This window comes from Vigna unguiculata, chromosome 5 (assembly GCF_004118075.2).
Source record: "Vigna unguiculata cultivar IT97K-499-35 chromosome 5, ASM411807v1, whole genome shotgun sequence".
Lineage (NCBI taxonomy): Eukaryota > Viridiplantae > Streptophyta > Magnoliopsida > Fabales > Fabaceae > Vigna > Vigna unguiculata.
In genome coordinates this window covers 16,537,244-16,555,837 of record NC_040283.1, presented here as the reverse complement: position 1 = coordinate 16,555,837, position 18,594 = coordinate 16,537,244, and the positions used below count along the sequence as shown (strand labels likewise).

The following is an 18,594-nucleotide window of genomic DNA, read 5'->3' as shown; positions in this document are numbered from 1 at the left end:
CATATATTTTAGTTTATTTACTTTTTCTTACTACATAAATAAGACTTATTTAAATTTTCGTATCAATTAGTAAACAACAATAAAAAGTGGTTTAACAACTTATGCCCATAGAAAATGAGGATAATGGTAATATTGCACCATCAATTTCTATAATTGTGTCACTTCTAGACCAATTAAATTAGCTCAAAAATTAATGTATGATCGTTAAATTTTTAAAATATAATTATATATTGTAATACAATCAAAATGTTGAAAAATGACATGTTGATGTTGAATTGAGCATAAGTTTAATTGAGTTTAATATAAATGACATATAAAGTATGGCTTAATAGTATATAATTAATTTTTCTTTTAGAATATTGTAGTTGTGAGTAAAAAACAATTATGGAAAGAAACAATGTACTTCCATTAAGACGAAAAACAAAACTATACGAAAAAGAACATGTTCGCTAGAGATATTTTTTTTCTGATTATTTGTTGGTTAGTTTAGTTGTTTTTACTGATTTTGTTTGTAAGCAATTTGGTTGAATCCTTATGTATTCAAGCACACATAAACTTATGTACTGAGAAATTTTCTTTCAAGTATTTTCTCAAACACTTACATGGCATCAGTTTAAAGTCTTCTACATTGTGTCCTCTTTGTCTTTTTCTCATTTTTTTCGCATTTCCCATGGTAAATCTTAGGTTTCTATTTGATCACATCATGAATCTTGTGAGTACTCTTTTCCTTCATCTAGGAGAAAATCATGCTTTTATTCTAGTGTCTTCTTTGCTTGCTGATAATAATTACCAGTAATAGAAACACAATGTTTCTTTCTCTCAAAACCAAGAATAAAGCAAGATTTGTTCTTGGCACTCCTCCTTGCCCGCCTTTCCATAATTCTCTGCACAAAGCTTGGAAACAATGTAATAAGATCATCATATACCGGCTTACAAGATTAATGATCTTCTTCAACGGTTCTCTCATACTGATAAGTTTTGTATTTTTTATATGTAAGAAGAACTTCAAAACTATACATAAGGTGATTCCAAAATTTCTCAATGCTAAATCATCGCCAAAGGAAAGAGCTTTCATTATATTGGATAATTGATTGTGGTTTGTAATTGCACTTCTCCTTACAATTGTAGTTTAATCTTGAAGATTCAAAATGAATGATGATTGTGTTATAAAATTTCTTCATGGCTTTAGTGATGGTTTTTTTGAAGTTCATTCTCAAGTTATGCTTATGGAACCCATGCCAAATCTGGATAAAACATTTTTCTTGGTTCTTCAACAAGAACGAGAATTAAATTGTTCTTTCTCCCATTTTTTCTCAATAATATATTGCTAATCTTAATTTTTAAGACAGTTCAAACAAGAGTTCTTTCACTAATTATGGAGGTTCCTCAAATTTTCGTAGAAGATGTTGTTTTAATAAATCTGCTAAATGCAACAAATATTGTGATCACTGTCAAACGACCAATCATACATATGAAAATTGTTGGATCAAACATGGCCTTCCTCAAGGCTATAAGACATCAATTTGGTTTCTTTAAAGATCAATACGAAGTCATACTTTCTTTGTTACAATAGTTTCAAAATGCTTCTTTTCTTGAAGTCATCATGCATCAATGTATTGTCAAATTTATAGATTATATTTTCCCCTCTTCTCCTTAGATATTGTGCTGCTAACCATATTTGTCCCTTCAAATATTCCTTTCAAATTTTTAAACTTTTTCCTCCTATTCCTTTGTGTTTACCTAATCAAAATTATGTCACTACTAATTTTTCAAATATTATAATCTTGAACAATCTTATTTTTCATGACAATCTTTTCGATCCTAAATTTTATGTCCAATTCATTTTTATTCCTAAAGTGCTCAATTAAAAAAAAAAGAAAAAAGGACAGAACAATATGAAATATTGTCTAATAGCTACAACGTTGACAAAAAGACCTTTTTAAGAAAGAATTTTCAGAATTTATATCATTCATCAAAGTCGTATCTTAATACGATAATATGATGAGATGCAAATTTTACTTTTGTAATTTTTTATCTGATCTTTTTACATATATTTATAGGTTAAAATATTGTTTTGGTCCTAATTTTCGTCAAGTTTTATCAAATAAATCCTAATTTTAGTTTTGTGTTCAAATAGATTCTAATTTTCGTCAATTTTGTTCAATTGGATCCTTTTTTGCTAACACCGTTTAAATCATTAACGACCATGAACAATGACTGTCATGTGTCACTTCGTGGTTTTTATGTTTTTTTTTAAATGTCCATATGTCATGTGTGTCACGTGTCAAAGTTAATGTTTTATATTCAATTTGATCCCTATAATTGTTATTTTTGTTCAATTTAGTCCCAATTTTGTTTAAAATTGACTAATTTTGTCCCTTTCTAAATTGAAACAAAATTTAATTTTTATAACAAAGTTATAGTGATGTGAATTTTAATATATTATATAAAAATATTTAATAAAAAATGTGAATTTTAATATAAAAATTAAATTTGGTTTCAATTTGGAGAGGAACCAAATTGGTTTATGTTAACAAAAATTGGGACTAAATTGAACAAAAATAGCTAATATAAGGACCAAATTGAATATAGAAACCTTGACTTTGACACATTGCACGTTGTTGGGTTGACACGTGAACATTTAAAAAAAATCAAAAAAATATCACGAAGTGACACGTGGCAGTCATTGTTCATGACCGTTAATGATTTAAATGATGTTAGGAAAAAAGACCTAATTAAACAAAATTGACAAAAATTGAGATTTATTTGAACACAAAACCAAAATTAAAACTTATTTAATAAAACTTGATCAAAAAGATATTTTAACCATATTTATACGATAAACGGTATTATTGTTTATCTCTTAGAATATTTAAAAATAATATATATATATATATATATATATATATATATATATATATATATATATATATATATATTCAAGAATTGTCATTTTAAAATGTACTTTTATACTTTAAAATAGTTATTTAGCGATATGCAACCAAGAGATGAAATGAGTTTAAAAGTTATAATAATGAATAAATATTGAATTAATCGCCTCCTAAAATATTGAATTATATCATATTGAATTAATGCACAAATATTGGATTAAAATACTAATTAAATACTTAATTTATTTATCCATATAGATTAATGGGTTAAATATGTTTTTGGTTCCTCAAGTTTCAGTGAATTTTGGAATTAGTCCCTCTTTGAAACTTTATACCAATTTAGTCCTTCATTTTTAGAAATACATGGATTTAGTCCTTCTTACTAAATTTTGTTAAGTTTATTTGACATTTTAAACGCATTTTATGATCAAATTTGAGGCGAAATGTGTCAAACGGTATAAATAATTCAAATACTATCATGAAATGCGCTTGAAACGTCAGATAAACTTAACAAAATTTAGTTAAAAGGACTAAATTCATGCATTTTTAAAGATGAAAGACTAAATTGATCGAAAGTTTTGAAGAAGGACTAATTCCAAATTTCACTGAAACTTAATATTGTTAAAGCACACAAGAATTCTAGTCTACCATTAAACTCTTTCAAATTAATCACTTATGAATCTTAAACTTTACCTCTTTACCTTGAATTTTAATTTAATTTTAATTAATAATTAAAACTTGTCAATTTGTCTATAAATGATTTGTTTTTAACAGATTCAACTTAAATCATTTACATTAAATGTCAATGATTTATTAATTTTTTTCTTCTTTTTGTGACAATTCATTTTTAATATATTAAAATTAAAATATAATATAAATAATAATTTAGAAATAAAATGTTTGAAAAAACTATATTAAAGACAGTTTAATATATTAAAATGAATAACAATCTTTTTCTAAAAAAAAATGTATACATAGGATATATTTTTATTTTCAATTATAAAACTGTGGTGTATTTTAAATTATATAACCAGTTAATGCAGTCTTATTCACTTATTCTTAAGTTTATTTAATAAATTATGTTTAAAGATTTTAGTTTTCATATATATTATCAATGTAGATATTTTTACATTATCGACTAATTTTAGGAAGTGTATGAATATAAGCTTTTAATTATTGATTATAAAAAATAATAAAATCTATATTAATATAATTTATAACTATAATTGTTTTTCAGAAAAAAATAATTAGTTAACTGAATCAAAGTATAAAAGTCTGTATTATTAATAAACTGGTTTAAATATAATCAACTTCGATTTTTTTAATACTATATAAATTCTAAATCTCACTACTTAAAATTAAAGAAAAATAATTTTTAACAAAATTATCAAATAATTTTGTTTTAATAAAAATTACAAAAGTAAAATAATAAAGTGTTAGAGTTTTTTTTATCAAAAATGATTATTTGTCGATCAAAACTTTGTTAATTTATTATTTTCTAATTATAAATTAACTTCTGAAAGATAGATCATTACATAATCAACAAAGTCACAAAAGTCAAAGTACTATACTTTTAGAAAACGTTAGATTTTACGTATTTAATTAAAAGCTTTACTCAATTAATTGATATCTATTATAAACAGTTTTACTCTTACTTGCTACAGAAAAAGAATTCCATATAAAAAATATCGATGAATCTTAAGGAATAATTAAAATGTTACTAAGATTCGAGGAATATCCAAGAAAGATTAAATATAATTGTCAATAAAAACAAAAATTAAAGTTCAAAGCATTTACATGAATTAAACAAAAGTTTATAGGACTATTAGTAAAACCGATGACGTTAATAAAATCTTTCTTGCTAAGATGGTTACATTTTTCTTGGGCTCACAACAAAAAATTTGAACTATTTATAGGATGTAATTTCATTTTTAAGTTACGTATATATGTAAATTTTTAAATAACTACTCATATACATACTTGGGTTTGGGATCATAGCTTCAAAGAAAATAATGCTCTAATGCATAATGTCAGGTGTTTTTAAAAATAAGAACAAATTATGGACATAATAATTAAAACCCTCATGCATCCCGTCTTCAAGATTAAAATTAAAATTATGAGTAACAATTAAAACAAAATTTTGGTTGAAATTGGCATAAAACTAACAAAACGTTCACACTAAAGATGATCTCCACCAACAGTCGTAAAAACATACATCATCTTGAATTGTACCAATTTCCAAGAACTAAAGGTAAATAGAACCTTGGAAAACGCTAAAATTAAGCAGCACCCTTTCCCTTCTTTTTCTGGAGTTTCTTCATGTAAAACTCCAGCTCCTTACCTTCCAGAATGTACCTACAAAATTTTGAAAAATAAGAAAAGCAGACGACAAACAATACAATGTTAGCACATAAATGTTTAAGCATACCCGTCAGCCCTGCCACATTGTCCAGGGCGAGAAGAAATACATGCCAACAATCTGCCACCACCAAATTGCTCTTCAATGTGGGCATCAAGTTTGCGATCTTTCTGGCGCTTCTCAATTTTTCTCTGCACATGGTTACTTTTCTTAGTTTCTTCAGCAGCAGCAGCATCACCCTCCTGAAAGTTTGACATAAAAAGGTCATGAAACACAATTGATGCACAATATTCAATCCCAAAAATCACACATGATCCATGATAAAAAATGTTTATTCATAGAAAGAATAATACATAATTTTTTCGAAAACATATATTTGTCCCATCAAGTAAACAATTCCAATTATGAATTTGCAGATTTTGTGCATCACATTCAATAAAAGACAGTATTAACAAAAATCTTGATGCACCTTGCATTCAATTTCAACATATCTCCTCCCAATATTTACTCAACATTCAACAGGAAAAAAGGGGAGATATTGTTCAAGAAATAAATGATATAGATCATAAGGGGGGAAATATAAATATAAATGAAAGACAATTCACAATGTATCACCTCGGTAGAGTCCTTCTTGGTTGCTGCTTTCTTTTTTCTGCCAATGTCAACACCATAGTGTTGAAGGTACCACTGTTTGAAAGGAGCAGCATCAACCTGAACAATAGCACTCTTGACCAAAGTCTGGGTTCTCACAAGCTCATTGTTAGAGGCATTGTAGACAACATCTAGAATACGAGTCTTGCGGGTTACTGCTTCACTACCCCATGAGTAATTTCCAGTATCCAACCTCAGTGCCCTCCATTTTACATTACCACCTCTAACCCGAATCCTCCGGATTGTCTTGTTGCTTGACAACTTGGTGTTTGCTGATTGGCGCCCAAGCTCATACCTATATGAATCCAATAAAAAAATATATATCTTTGTCTAAATACAAATAATTGGGATAGAGCACAAACAAAATGATAATTCACCATAAATAATCCAAATTGTTAAATAATATCCACTAATACTAAGATCTACTATGTTATTATTAGCTATTTTGGCCTCTGCTTACAGTCAATATGTTGCCTATTGATGATATAAAAATCTCAACATAGTTGTAGACCCACCCTTTGTTTAGACATTACATTCTTAAATAATGAAAAAACATTTGTATAACAAAAAGTTCAGACATGAATAATGGAAACATGCTATATAACTATTTCTGTAGGAGGATTGGAAACAATGAAAACTAAAATTCCAGATATGGATGTAGTCATATCCAAGAAGCAAAATGGAGATGATATTGCAAATGATAATTTCACATGATCACACCTCAATGTTCAGACACGAGAGTAAACTGATTGAATGTAGAGTAAAATAGAAATTCTATCTTTCAAAACACTGACATTTTTCTATGCTAATTACTTCTCTATTTGTAAGCGGAAGACACAAGAATCAAAATGTAATTTCTAAATTTACAAACGAAACGCATTCAAATATAAACACATATAAGGTATTAGTTTCGCATGACTTTACCCTAAATGACTAAGGAAGTAACCACTTGAATCCCCCATTTGCCTAGTTAAATATGACTACAACTAGATCCGGCAGATACATCAAATCGTTCAACCATCATCACTCCTAAATAAATAAATAAATACATAAATAAATAAATATTGTCATTTTAAGCATTACTTTCTCTTCTTTCTCCACGCCTTCTTCTTGCCTCCAGTTGCACGCCTCTTGTGCATAGAATCCCTGGAAATACCTGTTGAAAATCAATAACAAAGTCCATCAGAGAGAAAATTCTACAGACTCATGCACGCAACACATAATTATTATCAGCAATTGACTATGAGAAATCGGAGAAACAATGATTAAGAAGTCACATACCCATCTTGATGAAGCGTTCAACACTCTCCCTTCCCTCTTCTTCCCTAGTTTCTTGTCTGGGTACGCCCCCTTTCTGATAAAACCCTGACCAAACTGCGTTATTATATATGAAACCCTAGTTCTGGTTGGATACAGACCCGACTCATTACAATTCTTCTGGGTAACCCGATCGGACTCCAATATGGGCTTTCTTACAAGTCCAACCCATATCTAACTAAATACAATATTTTATTTAAACTTACTTTTTTATTGCAAAATATTTTTAACTTTTTCATTTTGAGGCTTAAAATTTCCCACTTCTATCAATGTTTTATTTCCATTAATTTGTTCCACCACCATTTTGAATATGTTTTCTGTACTTAATTAAAAATTACTTATTTCCGTAATATATGTTAAAAAAAAACTGAAAATTAAAAAGTTACTTAATAATTGTTAACTTAATTTTTCTTAAATGATACAATTACTAAAATTATAAATGTTTATAGAATATTTTTTTATTTTTTTATTATTGATGCATAACTTTTAAGCATGTTATTTTTTATTTAAACTCTTATAATATGCTATTTTTAAAGAATATTTTAATTATATTTTCTTACTTTCAATTTATATATAATTTAAATAATTTGTATCATTATTAATCTTATATTTAATTTTCCAGTATCTCTATTTAGATTTAAAATAAACATGTTTTTTATACTAATAAATTTGAAATAACATAAAAATAATAATACAAAAAATATATTTATAAATAATGTGTATCAATGATAATATATCGAAGTATAGAAAGAAATAATAAAATAAATAATTTCAATAATATAATAGTTAAAATAAATTATGACAAATAATAATAATTTTATTGTTATTATTATTAAATTTATTTTTTTATTATTTTCAATATTTTATCCATTAAAATTATAAATAAAAAATTATTTATATAAAAACAATGAGATTATTTTATATAAATGGACGAAGAAATATAATAAAATCATATTTTATATGAAAAAGGTAAAAAACAATTAGAGGAGTTAATAGAGATTATATTATGTGAGTTAATATACAATACTTAAAAAGAAAATGTAGAAGGAATCGAACTTTTCAACGGCCTAACAGTTTTTCTATCATTTTTCATTGTTATAAATAATTATTTGTTTATCAGATTTTATTCAAAATTGTATTCATCATATTAAACGCACGGATTTGTTGTGTGTTTTTTAAATTGTTAATATAATTATTATTATATTGGTACGAATGATTTGTTTATATAAGAATACTTTATTTCTATAATAATATTTATAAGAAAGGGATTGATAATATAAAAATAAAGTTAAATACTGAATAATGTTAAAATGTTGAATTCTGAATATTAAAAAATATTAAATAAAATACAACAATATAGTAATAATGAAAGGGGTTTATTTATTAAATTTTTTTGTTACAATATATAGAAATTTGATTTATTATATTTTGAAATTTAATTTGTATAATAAATGTAGATGATAATAATTGAATAAGATAATTATCATTTGACATATTAATTTAATATAGTAATTATAGTATATTAATTTTTTGAAACATAGTTACATGAAATCATAAAAAAATTGAATATTGTTACGTGAAATTATTGGATTTGGATATATTAAACATGGTTAGGAATATGAAGTTTTATCATATAGTAAGCGTGTAAAAAGAAATAGGTGGGTGCATACAAGAAATTAGGTTATAGGTAGTTAAAATTTATTACAAACATTCACATACATTATCGAGTAGTTAAGTATGGTGGAAGAAGAATGTTGTGGAGGATATATGAGGAGAAGTTGGTACTGGATGGGGTATATTGAACACATGAACATGTTAGTATCTATCTTAATATCTTCTTCTTCTTTGCAATTTAGCTATATGATATTTTAGATGGTGTTTATTAGTATGGATCTGGTTATAATTACCAACGGTCGTAGTCGATCTAAAAAGGTATGTTAACTAATGCAATGTAGTAATAAAAGTAAATTAATAGAAGTAAGATATGTTTGAGATAGTTTGCTACAATTCAAGAAATACATAACATAGGTTAGATAGATCTATTTGCATACTTGGTACAGATTCTGAAAAACTTCTTTGAAAACTACATTCGTTGTAGAATTCAAAGGTTTCTTCTCATTGTCATGAATTAGGATCTTTAATCCAACTTTGCTTTGAACTCTAGATATTGCAACATATAGATGTCCGTGGTTGAAAACTAGTGTTAGTAGGTATAATCCTACTGATGCTAGGGATTGCCCTTGAGACTTGTTTATTGTCATTGCATAGGATAACATAACTCGGAATTGCCTTCTAATAAGCTTGAAAGGTCATGGCTTCTGTGATTGTGACATAGACATTCGAGCAATGTTTACTTCTTGACCTTTTCTATTTCCAGTAATTATCTTTGCTCCAATAACATGATTTCCTAGTATGCTTACAACTAATCTCCTATTACATAGTCTCTCTACTTGGTCCAAGTTCTTTAAAAGCATAATTGGGGCTCCAATCTTGAGTTTAATGTTGTGATTTGGGAGTCTTGATGTAGTGAGTGTGTTAAGAAATTCTAGAGTGATTTGATGATATGCATTAACAAACATATCCTTTGTGTCGACAATGTTGTCAAAATTGAGACATTCTTTATGTTCACCTATAAATAATAGTGGATTGAGTAGGTACTATATATCATTATTGAAAAATTTAAACATAACTTATGTTAAACTATAATAAAGAAGGATGATTATAACATCATGATATACTTGGTGTTAAGGACAAAACATATTCATTAATCTCATTGACAATGTCGATTTTGGTAGCTAATATAGCTCTAGAATGCAAGTAGTTATCATTGACGTAGTTTATTGTTAAATCTGGATATGTGCTATTGACAATAGCTTGAATAAGATCTTCAAATTCCATTATGAGAAATTTTGGTGGAATGTTAATTTTCACTAAGCCATCATATGGTTCAGCTAGTGTACCATCCTCAACCTTGACTATCTAATCAGAAAATTGTTTAATTTTTGTTGTCTTTGTTAGGTCCAATTGATGAGCAGATAATATATAGGTATATTCATGCATTAGTTAAGGGAATTTTTATGCATTTGTGCATTATTGGACTAATTTCATCATGCATTATCTAGTTTCGGATAATACATTTGGATTGGTGCATTGTTTGTGTAAACATGTCTAAAGGGAGTAAGTTAGACACAAAACATCATGTTCCACAAGTGCCTGGTGGAGTCTTCCACGACCTATGGTTTTTTGCTTCAAATTGGAGGATACAAAACAGTGCGTTCCACAGGTACCTGGTGGGTTTTTCCACGACCTATGGAGTTTGCTTCAGAAGATCATGCACAAAATAGTGTGTTCCACATGTGGCCTGTAAATTTTTCCACAACCTGTGGATTTTCCAGCAGGAAATTTAAAGATTACGTGGACTGACAAAGATTTAAAAGGAAAAGAAAATATAAAGAGGAGAGATATGGGGAAATAGTTAGAGGATAGAGAAAATCACCTCAGTAAAGGAGAGAATGTGGTTAAAGATAAAAGGAGACGTTCACGGAGAAAAAACTTCTTCTTCCTCTCTATTTTTGTCTGTAGCTTTGGCTACCGTTTGGAGTTTTTCTTCTCATTATGGAGAACTAATTTCTTTTTGTTGGAGGATTGATGTAAGACTTTGGATTATAGGTTCTACTCTTTACATTTGATGTTTTGTTAATGTTCTTCATCTCAGTGCTTTGTTTATGGTTTTATCGTTTATTTATGAGCAATTTCATAATTGGGAAATTGGGGATTGTTTGCGATTATAAACAAGACAGGTTAGATTATGTCACAATTGGGAAATTGGGCATATCTAATTAGTTTGCAATAGAGATGATTATTGATTTTTCATAATTATATTGAATTTTTGTAAACTGGCCTTAGGAATTGGGGGTTCGAATTCAATAAATAGATTTTACCTACTAAGGGATTAAGGGTAAAACAACTCTCAGTAAACTCAAGTGGATGATTACATTGCTTGCATCGATTGAAAAAGAGTATAATTCTATAGGAAAAAGTACAAAATCAATCCTCTAACGATTCTTCTATTGATTAAAGTTTTTGTTATAAATTTTATGCTTGCAATTATATTGATTCGCATTTGCTCAAAATTACGTAAATTAGGAATCTAGTATTCAACAAGTCAATCACAGATGACGATATTTTATTACTACGTTAACGATTGGTTCACTTGCCAAACGTTCATCACTAATCCATCTTATGATAAACACATATTTTTTGTCAAAGTTAAGATATGACAGTGATCCCAAAGATAAGATGAGTTGATAGTGGCGTGAACAATATCTGATCTTTTCCTCCTGGAATAACTGGTAGTATTTGCCTGAAAACCCCCACAAAAACAATAACTTTTCCACCAAAAATGGTTCTACTTTCATTTTCCATATTCATTATATCATTCAATGTTCTATCAAGAGCTTTGAAGCAATATTTGTGTGTCATAGGTGATTCGTTCCAAATAATTAAATTAGTCTGTTTTAATAATTGTGATAACTCAAAGCCCTAAAAAGAAGTTACAAATTGAGTTATCTAGAGAAGGGACTGAAATTTTGAATTTGGAATGTGTTGTCCTTCCTCCTGGTAGTAACAAAGAAGCTATTCCACTTGATGCAACATTCAAAGGCAATCTTTCTTTTGGATCGTAGGGCATATGAGAGTGTTTTCCACATGAATGTTTTTCTTATGCTTTCATATCCATATAAAAATAAAATTCCTCCTTTTTGTAGTTTACAGCCTCTAATACTTTTTTAAAGATTTGCTTTTGTTCATCTGTAAAATTAAACAAATATTAGTAGTTGTATGAATGTATTTGTGCTATGATTTATATTATAAAAACTTACCAGTCAAGGATTTGAAATTTGATTCGAAATTTGTATGTTTTTGAGCTGGGTCATAATCCAATTCTGCATAAATCAAACTATTTCGAGTTTGAGATGATATGAAGTTGTCAAGATAAGGAATTCCCAGGTAGTCCTTCAAACTTCTTCTATATGATTGGATGAGCTTTTCTATCTCAATCAATGTTAAATTTTGTAACTGTGCATCGTTTAGATGAAGATCTGGAAAGCAGTCTTACTGGATTAATTATCAAAGCTAAAAGGAAACATGAATACAACATTTGTTTTGTAGTAGTACCTGGATTTCTTGTTATTCTTCTTTCATTGTACAAAATACCATAACAAATCCATTCCCAAGTATTTTTCCAGATATTTTGAGGGTTGTTGACATTGTTGTTGATCAGAATTGTTACAAACAATTTTCTTAAGTAGTGTCCAGAACCCCAATCGTTGGTCTCCTTAATAGCTTCTATGAATTCAAAATCATCAACTAGAAATCATGATGCAAAGCAGGCTTCCCTGAAAGTTGGATATACTATGTTCTAAACAATTTTGATATCTGCATAGCATAATGGCCTTTTTACTACTATTAACATTATTCTTAAGTATAAAATTTCTCTTGTAGTTGGTGATATCCAAAAAGTCTTCCAATAGTGTTTCCTTTTTTTCCTTGGTTTCCAACATCTATCTTTTTTGACATAAACAAACTTAGATACAAATAGATTGTAGGTTAGTTGCCTTGCCTTTGGAAATTTCTTGTTACATTCCATCAAACTTGTGAACATTGACTCAGTAATACTTGGTTTCACAATGGGTTGGTTAATGATATCTGCATCTCTGAAATATATTTGATGTTCACCTAGTAAGTGAAAAAATAGTCTTTCAATAGCTAGATTTCTTCCATTGATTGGAAATGCAAAAGTTCTCCAACACACCTCATGTGGAGAGATATATCTACCGTCCACATATTGCTTTATCTCATCCACATCTTCAGTTGTTGACAAATCAATATGGTATATTGTTGATTTTGATGAGAAAGTTCAGTTTCATGATACTTGGTTGGTAAAATATTGATAATTTGGCTAACTCAATGTATTAATATTGTTGTATGCAGGATAGTTCGGATTTTCAATTTCTATAATATAATTGGGGTAAGGAATTTGTACTGGGGAAAGTGAAATTGATAGACCCTAAAAAGCATCCCCACTATTGTAAGACTAAGAGAAATGAGGTGGGTAGAATATATATATATATATATATATATATATATATATATATATATATATATATATATTAGTAACAATATATTGAAAATGATTGATTATTATCAACTTAGGGGCGATCATGTACTTCATGGCAAGTACATAAAGGGCAATGTGTTTTGTTTTAGGTTGTATGATAAAATAATTGGGAATGAGATAAGTTACAACCCAAGCATATCTGATAGGAACTCTTGCTTAGATCCTTTTGTCATTTCTTCTTCAGACTATGAGATGTGTGAATGTATAGATATCTCTGACTTGTATGAATCTACAGACATTTCAGGTTTTGATGAAAACATATCGTCAATTGGATTGGACTCTGATGCATTTGATTTCTTCACTAATAAGGAATTGTCTTCTTATGATGTCAAGTGCTCATCACTGGTATTTTTCTAACCAATATGTTAATGTCTTTGTCTTCTTTTATTTTTCGATTAAATTTTGGGAAAGTTAATTATATGTTAAATTATCAATATGTGTGTTCAAAGTTTTCATCAAACGCACGTGACAGGAATTGCGAGTACTACTATTTTGTAAATAGTGATGGGTTCAAGTGGAAATGTAATTTAAGATGGTCGCCGAGAAGACCAACAAAATGCTATATAACATATGGCTGGAAAGTCTTCTACACTGATAATGGATTGAGGGCTGGGGACACAATTCAAATTGGTGTTTATAGAAATGTTGGCAACCGCATCAATGTGGTGAAGATAAATTGAAAGTATTTGATTTATAAAATAGGGATCTATTATATATATATATATATATATATATATATATATATGTATATGTATATATGATCTACTGGGAACAATGTTGCTTTTGTGGTGGATTAGAAACTTTATTTGGGATGATGTATAGTGACATCCTGCTTTTGTCATAGATTAGAAACTTAAATTTGGGATGATGTATGGTGTCATCTTGATATATGTTTATTAAATTTCTAACTTAAACTTTGGATGATATATGAATGCTTTATGAATATGAATATTTTGGTCATGTTTGTACTTACATGCAACTTCATTTGTTCAATATATAAAATGAACAGGTTAAAATAACTTTTTGGTCTAAATTTTTGTCAAGTTTTGTCAAATAAGTCCTAATTTTGATTTTGTGTTTAAATAGGTCCTAATTTTCATCAATTTTGTTCAATTGGGTCCTTTTTTGCTAACACCATTTAAATCATTAATGACCATGAACAATGACTGTCATGTGTCACTTCGTGGTTTGTTCATTAATGACCATGAACAATGATTGTCATTCAAAAAAATTCAAAAAAAAAAATCAAAAAATTCAAAGAAACCACGAAGTGACATGTGACAGTCACTGTTCATGGCCGTTAATGATTTAAATGGTGTTAGCAAAAAAAGGACCCAATTGAACAAAATTGATGAAAATTAGAACCTATTTGAATATAAAACCAAAATTAGGACTTAATTGACAAAACTTGACAAAAATTGGGACAAGAAAAATATTTTAACCAAATGAATATATATATATATATATATATATATATATATATATATATATATATATATATATAATGACTTTAGATAATAACACTGTTTTTTTTTTTCTAGTGCTTGTTTGTATTAAGTTTTTTTATATGAATGTAACAATAAAAAAGAAATAGAAAACGATAACTATATATATAGTTAAATAATCCTATATTTAGATAATAGCCTTAGTTTTTAATACTCATGTTGCAATTAATTTTTTTTATATCGATGTAATAAAAACAATATATATATATATATATATATATATATATATATATATATATATATATATATATATATATATATATATATATATATATATATATATATATATATATATATATATATATATATATATATATATATATATATATCACTAGATTTGACATCTTACATCGTTTTATAGGCCTTGGTTATAGTGGAACCGAAGCCTATAAGGAGGCGGTGGCATTTTGCAATTTTGTTCAACTATATTGCCTTAGGTCTATACAAAAACCAATGCAGTAAGAGGTTTTAGGCCTCGGTTCAAAAGGAACTGAAGCCTATAAGCCAGTCTAGTAATCCTAATTTCAACAATGCCATCAGCGCCAACATTTGGCTTCGGGTTTCTATTGACTGAGACCATAAAAGGACTTTAGGCCTCGGTTATTAATTGAACCGAGGCCATAAAGCCTGTTATAATCTTAAATTCATGAACCCTAACTATTCATTGTCTCCCACATCTATGCGCAAAAAATCTTTGCGAGCATGCTTAAAATTGAGCGACCTTGACAGCATTTCTTCCCTATTTTCTTCTTTTCTTGCTTTCTCCTTTGGTCCTCCTAAGTTCTTTCCTTTCTCTACTCTATTGTACCTGAAATTTACCAAAACAGGGATCAAGTGACTTTTTTTCAACAAAAACTTGGAAGCTCATTCTGTTCTAGATTTAGGGAGAATTAATCATGATATAAATACAAATTAAGAACATAAGTGCCCTCATTTCATATGAAAATTACTCATTTTTGGCACTTATCAACTCCCCCCAACCTAGCATCTTGCTTGTCCTCAAGCAAAGTAATATGATGTAACAAACAATCAAAACTCTAATTATGAAATTGGTTATTGAGAAATCATTTTCACAGTTCCAACCCAGACAACTTTTGCATTCCCAACCACAGATTCAAAATCAGAAGCAAATGGTGAATCCAATTATCAAACAACACTAGGATAAGAGTGCAGCCAATTTTTCAGGAAAACTAATTGTAAGAACAAGTGATGCTAACCAAGGAAATTCTCTCTTAAATCTCACAAGCATGTGTCTCTCTCATTTTCCACTGAATTTCGACAAATCAAAATTGCTAGTCATTTTCAATCCAACCACAAACACACAATCAACATGGATCTTAAGGTCTTTTCAAGGTTGTAATGAGGCTAGGCTTTCAAGAATAATGGTTTTTCAAGATTACCAAAAGCACAACTTAGAAAAGAGAGCATAACTACAATTCAAACCCAATTCTACTCTCCATTCCTCACAATTCAGACCTTAATACACCAAGTTTCTTTTTCATTCATAATTCACTCTTATCTCTTTTTGTTCTTTTCTTTCCCTTTTTTTTGTGTAAATATATACATTCCTACATAATACTAAAGAGTGAATTATGATAATCAGGCCTTTTCTTCCTTAAGTTCAATTCTACCAACCAATTACCCTTACAGTTGAAAAATGCACCTATGCTCTCTATCCCTAAGTGTGCAAAGGGAAGTGATAATAATTCAAGTTAAGGTTAAGGTGCATAATTCAAACAATTAGGCTCAAATGGGCTATCAACAAAGGATGATTGTTTACAGGTTGGCTATTTGACACTGAGTTATAAATTCAACAAAATTGCCTTAATCATTTCCATGCTTCAAATGTGATGTTATCAAATGAAAACTCAAGCAATATCAATTTGTCAACAAATAGTGGAAACACTCAAACTGTTTAAGGATTCACACACTCACTGGGTTTTCTGGTTTATTTCCTTGGTATCTCACTTGTTGTTACAACTGATTATCTTGACTAACTATGCAACACTAATATCCTAATCCTGTTTAATTATGAATTCAACCAAAATTTTCCTTTTTCACCTCTGTGTTCAGTTCACTCAGTTGTTCTAGACTCAGGATACTTACTGAAATCAGATTTCTCTTTAACCAATTTCCTCAAGAAAGATTTTCAAAATGATTCCCAAAAAATTTTAGCTATCTCTAAGTATTATGCACAAAATACTAAGCCAAAAACTAAAGTTAAACAGTTAATTAACTAGATAATATAGCATTCTAGCCAAAACAACTAAAGCAAAATAGTAGTAATTACATAAATACTGTAAAATACTAAAAGAAAAAGAACAATGAAATCGTATTTATAGAGTTTTGAAGGGTGGAATGGTGCTGTGGATCAGTCTCCTCCAAAATCAATCTCATCCTCAATGTCTGCTCCATCTGTGTCAGCAGCTCCTGATGGTCCCTTACCTGCAGCAGGTCCACTTCCCCCTTGGAAAATAGGACTGTCCCTAGGCCACTGTAGATAAGTGAAGAATTCTGGTGGAGTCATGCCTGGGTATGGTCCGCGGACATTCTGATAGAGGTACTCCTGAAGGTGGAGTTATCCTCTATGAATGGAAGCATTTTGCTGGTGAGTGTGTTCCATCTGCAACCTCAGATATCTCATCTACTCAAGCAATTCATTATTCATGTTGAGCTAAGGTTGCTGTGTGGGCCCTGTTTGTTGTTCTTCCATTGCTGGTTGGTCTTTAGCTTGTTGGTCCAGCTGGGGCTCTTCTAGCTGCTCCAAGTCCTATGGGTGGGTACAAAAGTGTTCAATGAATCTCTTGGTAATTGAAGGTCGTATCTTTTCAGTTAGTTCTACCTCCACCCCTTGTTCTTGGCAAAGAGCTGTGATCAAAGCCGGAAAACCCAAAGCACCTTTTGCCTTGTCATTCCTAGTGTTGACTTCGTATCTCACAAATTTGTGGATTTCTTCAGAGATAATTGTGGCGACGTCAACAGTGAGATCCTCCCTCATTATACAATAAAGGAGATGACATCTAGGGACGTTCAAGTCTGACACGTGGCCAATGGGCACTATGTTTGCAAGTAAGAATGTGGTCCAGACTTGGGCTAAGGTTTTCATATCCCCTCTTAGAATTCTGAGAGGATTTCTAGTGGGTCCGACTTGATAAGATCGGTTGGCAGCGCATATAAGGAGTGCCACTTCATTTTCATCATAAGGTTCATGACTCCTCCTTTTTCTTGTGAAGTCACAGCGTTGTCTTGGTTCTAGAGGTAGTGGATTTCCAAGGAATTCACTGATGGCTGCTCGATCATAATTTACCCACCTCCCCCTAACTTTAGATCTCTTTTCACCAGGATTGTCCTCAGAATAAGCATTTGCATAGAACTCTCTCACAATCTCTGGATCAAATTTGGGAAGCGGGTCAGCCAACTTCATCCAATTCCTTATGATAAGGCCATTCAAGAATGGATCATATTCATCCGGAAGTAGGACCACCTTTCTTTCTTTGATAAAGACCCAGTTCTTTATCTTCTCATACCGTTCTTCTCTTTCGGGGTCCCTAAAACGGTTGCTTATTGGCCTTTTAGGAGAAGAGCTACTTGCACGTCTTCTCCTCTTCCCTTTGCTGGGTTCAGTAGTGGGAAGTCTAGATGTTGTCTTTGTTCTAGCCATGGATGTGCAAGGATGAAAATTAACCCACCAAA

At 29.5% G+C, this 18,594-nt stretch overlaps 1 protein-coding gene across 1 annotated transcript; it reads right to left on the bottom strand.

The window, feature by feature from the left end:
- Positions 1–4,963: 4,963 nt before the first annotated feature.
- LOC114183104 (40S ribosomal protein S8-like) lies at positions 4,964–7,368 on the bottom strand. Its single transcript, XM_028069977.1, has 5 exons — positions 7,183–7,368; positions 6,985–7,057; positions 5,866–6,196; positions 5,320–5,492; positions 4,964–5,246 (listed from the first exon to the last, which is right to left on the bottom strand). Exons 1-5 carry the CDS (start codon positions 7,184–7,186, stop codon positions 5,171–5,173), a joined length of 657 nt encoding a protein of 218 aa, XP_027925778.1. The 5' UTR covers positions 7,187–7,368; the 3' UTR covers positions 4,964–5,170.
- Between the last annotated feature and the right edge of the window lie 11,226 nt (positions 7,369–18,594).

Bases quoted from the DNA above. Each gene is read 5' to 3' on its own strand.
- LOC114183104 (XM_028069977.1), bottom strand. The intron at 6,197-6,984 runs GTAATGCTTAAA...GGATTCATATAG, and splicing joins GCGTGGAGAAAGAAGAGAAA to GTATGAGCTTGGGCGCCAAT. The intron at 5,247-5,319 runs GTATGCTTAAAC...AAAATTTTGTAG, and splicing joins CAATGTGGCAGGGCTGACGG to GTACATTCTGGAAGGTAAGG.